Source organism: Gobio gobio (assembly GCF_949357685.1).
Source record: "Gobio gobio genome assembly, chromosome: 10".
In the NCBI taxonomy this organism is placed as follows: domain Eukaryota; kingdom Metazoa; phylum Chordata; class Actinopteri; order Cypriniformes; family Gobionidae; genus Gobio; species Gobio gobio.
Window position 1 is genome coordinate 32,012,507 of NC_137116.1, and position 6,250 is coordinate 32,018,756.

General features: G+C 36.4%; 1 protein-coding gene across 1 annotated transcript in view; it reads right to left on the reverse strand.

Annotated features, from left to right (window-relative positions):
- adgrd1 (adhesion G protein-coupled receptor D1) overlaps window positions 1-5,808 on the reverse strand; it is a gene marked incomplete at both ends in the record, with an annotated part of 52,536 nt that extends 46,728 nt beyond the window's left edge. The window contains 5 exons of the mRNA XM_079826322.1: window positions 273-449; window positions 1,039-1,161; window positions 4,518-4,634; window positions 5,629-5,662; window positions 5,758-5,808. Of these exons, the coding sequence (XP_079682448.1) occupies window positions 273-449; window positions 1,039-1,161; window positions 4,518-4,634; window positions 5,629-5,662; window positions 5,758-5,808 (502 nt within the window). The remainder of the gene's footprint in view (window positions 1-272; window positions 450-1,038; window positions 1,162-4,517; window positions 4,635-5,628; window positions 5,663-5,757) is intronic.
- Window positions 5,809-6,250: the final 442 nt, after the last annotated feature.

Genomic DNA, 6,250 nt, shown 5'->3' on the forward strand with positions numbered 1-6,250 from the left:
TCCGAAGCCTATTGACTCAAGTACTTTGGACATCTGGATGGAATCAATTTAATTATGCACAAAACTCCATATTCAAAATATTTATGGTCAGACTGGAAGTGTAATTCCAAACCAGAATGTATTTCAAAATGTCCAAGCGTGCAAAATTTCAAGATCATGGGAAATCTTTTTTTGGCTTTAGAGATAAGACACAATTATTTGGCTCCCCAAACATTTAAACACTTTCCATTTCCTAAGCTAAAATTTTCCCCACACACTCAAATAATAACTACCTGGGAGTTTGATATGTGCTTTCCATGTCTTGGAGTCTCCTCTTGTGTAGAACTCCACGTATCCGCCATGAGGGTTGGAGTAGACAGAGAAACCGCTTGAGAAAATTTTACCTCCGGATGCAATCGCAAAACGAGAATCTATCTCATTGTTTTTCCAGAAGAACGAGAACGTTATCCCTGTCCAGGAGTAACAGTTAAGTAAAGCTTTAGTGTTGAACACAAGGTGTCTTAACACAATTAACTAAGAAACTTAGAGGAAAATAATGTTACAAATACAGAGTATACAGAATTTAACAGTTTTTACTATAATTTGAATGTAAATTTAAGCTTTTAATATGATTTTCATAATCCTCTGGCTCTCACCAACCACCAAGCTCTTTTTCCGATGTATACTGATCTAACTTAACTAAACAAATGTTTCTTTATTAGATCCAGGCTGCTTCTTTACAAACAACAGTCTTACTTTGGTCAAGCCCTGGAAAATATATATAAATGCAACATATTCTCCTTTTTGCGAGAAAAAGAATGCACACCGGTGTGAGCAGATGAATAACAGATGATATCAGCTTTCACGCATAAAATGCTTGATGTAAGCTGATATATTTGCTCTTGAGAAATATAAACTTAATTTTGACCCATTAGCCTTTATTACATCATGTATAAACCTGAGCAACACATTACTCAACATTACTCATACATCTATGACCATATAAAGATGCACTTCTATAACAACAGAAAAGAGTTCATGAGGATGATAAAAACTCACCGGCAGGTCCACACAGCGTAGGATCACTTATACAGGAGTCCTTATAGTTGCCAAAGTGAAGGAAAGTGGCTCCATTATCACCGTTCAGATAGATGCCCTTATTCACCATTCCTTCTACAATGTCTACACGATGAAAGACCAACCAACAAGATTATAACACTTGCGATATAACATTTCAAAAACCCTTACAGTTTATAATCACCTCATACAAATACAAAACCTTGAATAATCATTGATAGCCTAACTGAGAGACAACAAAGAGACTTTATGGGGAAATCCTAACCTTTTACTCGTATAGTATGTGTAAATATGAGCATTTTGCTCCATCCACTAAAACAACAAGAGCAGATTTCCTGAATTACCGGTATGAGGATCTAGGTAATTTAAAAGCCCCGATCTGAACAACTGAACTGCAGATGATTCATGACAGTCTGATTTGATGTCAATGGTAAGTTGTTCCTTTGCGAGGCCAGTGATTTTGGTCAATAAATCCTCCTTTGTTATACCTAAAAGGCCAGGAACTGTGGATCACAGTGGGAGCCGTAGCACCATCGCACCTCATGAATGGATGAGTTGAGAGAAAAGATGATGATGGAAAAGAGTGCTCAGTGAAGACAGTGAATGGCAGAAGACAGAGAGGAGACAGACTGAATTGTGGAGCGAGTGTACAACAGTTGTACTGTGGGGGCAGAGAGATAAAGAGGTACAGACTACAGAGGACTGAACATCCATCTATTCAGTGAGATCCAGGGTATCGGCATGCCTTTGTGAAACAGATTTTGATTTTTAGATTAACAGTAAAAAGGGGGAATTCTGAATTACAATATCACATAAGCAATCCGTGCTGATATTAATGCTGCCTTCGTATGCTCTCAGAATTGCATTGGAAGTTTTACTTGAAAACCTTAAATTTAATAAAAAATTAACTTAATTTTTAAAGTTACCAAGTTGGATTGACCATTAAAGGGATAGTTCACCCAGAAACGAAAATTGATGTCTTAAGACACGAAACGACGGTTTCTGCGAGAAACCGAGCAGTAATTATGCTATTATTTCACCTATTATCAGACGAATGTCATCAGCTCTCCAGACCGCCATAACTTCCTGCGAATAAGGTCAAAATACCTGCTTGGTCATAAAAATATATACATAGATGCCTCATTAGTGCCTGCGCGGATCGGTCGAATGAGGAATCTACATATATATATTTCTATCGCACTGGTATTTTGACCTTACTCACAGGAAGTTATGGCGGTCTGGAGAGCTGATGACATTCGTCTGATATGAGATGAAATAATAGCATAAATACCGTTCGGTTTCTCGCAGAAACCGATCGTTTCGTGTCTTCAGACATCAATGTGTCGTCACGAGCCGCAGGGATTCATTTGAAGTTGTCTGTGCATGTTTTTTTTTACTCTAACTGAATTAGACCCCATTCACATGCATTATACGACTAACAGGCGGCAATGGTTGGAGTGAAAAATCTTAATTTGTGTTCTACTGAAGAAACAAAGACACCTACATCTTGGATGCCCTGGGTGTAAGCAGAAAAACATCACATTTTCGTTTTTGGGTGAAGTATCGCTTTAACATTTCACATTTATGTTTAGGTTTGAGGTCAGTATTTTTTTGGTTGTAAGAAAAGGACACATTAAATTGATCAAAAGTGACAGTAAAGAGATAACAAATGCTAGATGTTACAAATTCTGAACTTTCCATTTATCACATAATCTTGAGTATAAAATCTTAAGCAGAACACTTGTTTTCAACATTGATAATTATAAATATTTCATAAGCACCAAATAAGTATAATAAATTACATTTTAAAATATATAATAGGAATTATGTTTTACTGTATTTTTACTGTATCTTACTGACACCATGTAAACAGTTTAGTTACAATGTTGCAGAGTGAAACATTGCAGGACTGTTATCGTACATAGAAGCAACTAGATAATGTTCAACTATATTACTGATCTGCCCGCATTGTCACTATATGATAATTGAAATGAGCTGGATGACATCACCGTTTTCTCCAGAGCGGCTGCACAGCCGAATCAAATTCTATTGCATTATTTTCCTGTTTAACACTGTGAAGCTGCTTTGAAACAATCGGCATTGTAAAAAGCGCTATATAAATAAAGTTGACTTGACTTGACTTGACTCTTGCAACGCTGCTCGACTGATCAAATTTAAATCGTTGATTAATTGTTTTTTGGCTGGGACATTTGTTTTAAACGAACTGACATAACAAATCACAGCGCAAACAGTAGATTTCCAAAACGGGGCAAGGTTTTCAAATTCACTTTCACAAACACACTGGATCCAATAAAATCACTCGTAAAGCTTACAAAAGGTTTGATTTCAGTGAAGAGCGCCAGATTAAACAGCAATAAACAATTCATGCTTCAATTACTCTAATGTAAATGGTCATATATCAGAGTTTTTTTCGTTTATTTTCTCCTAATGATGTCCTGCTGATATACAAGGTCTACATGAATGTATAAGCCCTAATACTGTTCTTTGAGACCCTACTAGGCAGTGAGTGAATGTGTGAGAGCCTCACCTACAGTGGCGGAAATGTTAGTGTAGGCAGAGTCATTGGTATACACAGAGGAAGAATTATGGGTAGTCAGGACAGTGTGGTTGTGGATTCTGACAGCTGTGATGGAGAGAACGTGGAAATAACAAAGAAAGTGAGACAGAAAAACAAACAAAAAAACAGGTGATTCAGCAACAGACACATGTACAAATGAGTAGAGAGACATGAGACAGAAAAAAAGGGACATTGTGAGACACGATGACCCAGTGTAACATTCAATTAGATTTTAACATATCTTTCAGGTCCACACATGGGACACATTGTGCCGACACAAGGCTGAGGGGCCTAGAGAATTCCTCTCAGCCCTCCATTTGTTCTGAATTAGCCGTCACAGAACAAATGCCACACTGTACTTGTACTATACCAGCTATGGAATGATGTGTGGATGTTTGTCTTACATTATTTTCAACAGATATGTTTACCAAGCGCACTGCAGAGTTATTGGTGTATATTAGTGAGTTTGGTTATCTAAAACTCCAAGTGGACTAGTAAATCACTGAGCGAAACTGTGTGCCTTTGACACCCTTAATTGTCATAGCCATTTGTCTTCATCACAACTGAGGTAATCATGCAAGTCCTCAACTTTTCGACTCAAATGAGCAAATCATTTCATTTTAAGAACTGAAGACAGCTGCAAAGCCACAGAGATTTCTGCAACCAAGACGTTACCGTAGAAGAATGCTAAACAGCTGTGGTGACAGAAAGAGAGAAAGGAAGGAAAGAAAGAAAGAAGGAAAGAAAGAAAGAAAGAAGGAAAGAAAGAAGGAAAGAAAGAAGGAAAGAAAGAAAGAAAGAAAGAAAGAAAGAAAGAAAGAAAGAAAGAAAGAAAGAAAGAAAGAAAGAAAGAAAGAAAAGCAGGTGTGACATGTTCACATACTTATGTTAGTCCCATTAACATGACCTGTTCTGTTCCCAATCTCGTCCGAAAGACCGTGGATCCCTTCCACTGAATCCAGGGGCCAGTAGTGTGAAGCCGTGGCCAGCACCTGCAGGCCTGAGCACAACACACATCCATGCATGTACATCAATGCAAATACTGTACACAAATGAAAAAAACAACAACATTATAGCGAGAGTCTCAATCCAGCATCTTCATTTAAACGTTTCTGAGCTTGATTGTTATCTGTTTATTCTTAGGCTAACAGAGTTATGGAAATTATCTTGAGACAGTTCTACTGTTTAGCACTGGTTCAGTCCAGGTCAGACTTGTCCGCTTAACCTGGACTGTAAGGAAATCCCTATACACTTGTCTTTTGAGAATCAAGCAAATCTTGAATTTTCTTTCTGAATGCAAAGACAGCCATTTTAGTTGTTAATAAATATTTCTATAATGAAACAAAATTATCAAAATTCCATTAACTTCCATGGCGATAAATGATAAGTTAAATCTTTTTAATTTTTAAAGAGATTTATTAACTCTTAATTAATATATTACTATTACTTACAGCCTGTTTAGTTTTAGTTTTGTTTACAATTTACCTCCATCAATACAACGTATTTTTACAAAACTAGATACGTTTTAGAGTATATTTCGAGCAGAAAGTGTTGTTGTGGATAAAGGAAGGAGTTTGTTGGTCTCTATTGTGGATAGTGAAATGAATTTAAACATTGACGTTAAACGAAAACAGATTTACAGTAAATCTCAATCCGTTGTTTATCGCTGAGATTACAGTGACGTATTCAGCGTTTCAGGACAAGCAAATGGGACATTAAAAAGACGACATTTCAATAATTTGTCTTTAAATCGACAGTAGAAACTATAAATTGTATGTAAATATAGCCTCAATAAAGGTTGCACTGAATTAAATGAACCTTTTAAATTCAACACAAAAAAAAACATTCATGCAGTTCCATTTAAGATTAATGTTTATTAAGTGTAGGCCTAAAGTTAAACAAAATAACGAATATGATCTAAATGTACCAAAATATACGTTTTTTTGACACATTTCTACGAGTTCTGAAGAAAAAAAAGTGTTAATTAATTTTACCTGGATGTTTTGATGATACAGTGTCACTACGAACCTGAAAAAACTAAACAAAACAACAACTTATATTAAAACCACATCAAAACTATATTAAAAAACAAATGTTTCTTCTGTCCATAAAAATAATCTTACCTGAAATACGCTCAGGAGAGTCAGTAGGACTTTACAGTATATTAAGTCCATTGTTTTTTAAAAAGAGTTTTCAGCAAACAAAAGAAAGTCACAAGCTTCAAATCTATATTGCGCCGTTAATGGTAGTAAACGAACAAATCATTGCGCTTATATCAGAGTAAAGAGATTTTAAGGGTATTTTGCTAAGGAAAAAAGTTATGAATAGCCTACGTCAGAATATGACGTTCAAAATTAGCAGAAGGAATATAGATGACTTGTTATTGCTAACTAAATTCAGAGTTTGTAATCCATCGTTTTAGAGTCCGTTAGTATCGCGCGCTGCGCTCGAGCTTTGATGAAGATGAAGAACAAGCGCTGAGCTCGCGCTCTCATCAGTGGGTTGAGCCCATTGGGCGGTAAATGCTACTACATAACTCTTTCCTATGGGACACGAAGTTGTGTTCCTGCAGGGGGCGCGTGCAGGCTCAAGAAAGCCGAGTCCATCCATTGATGC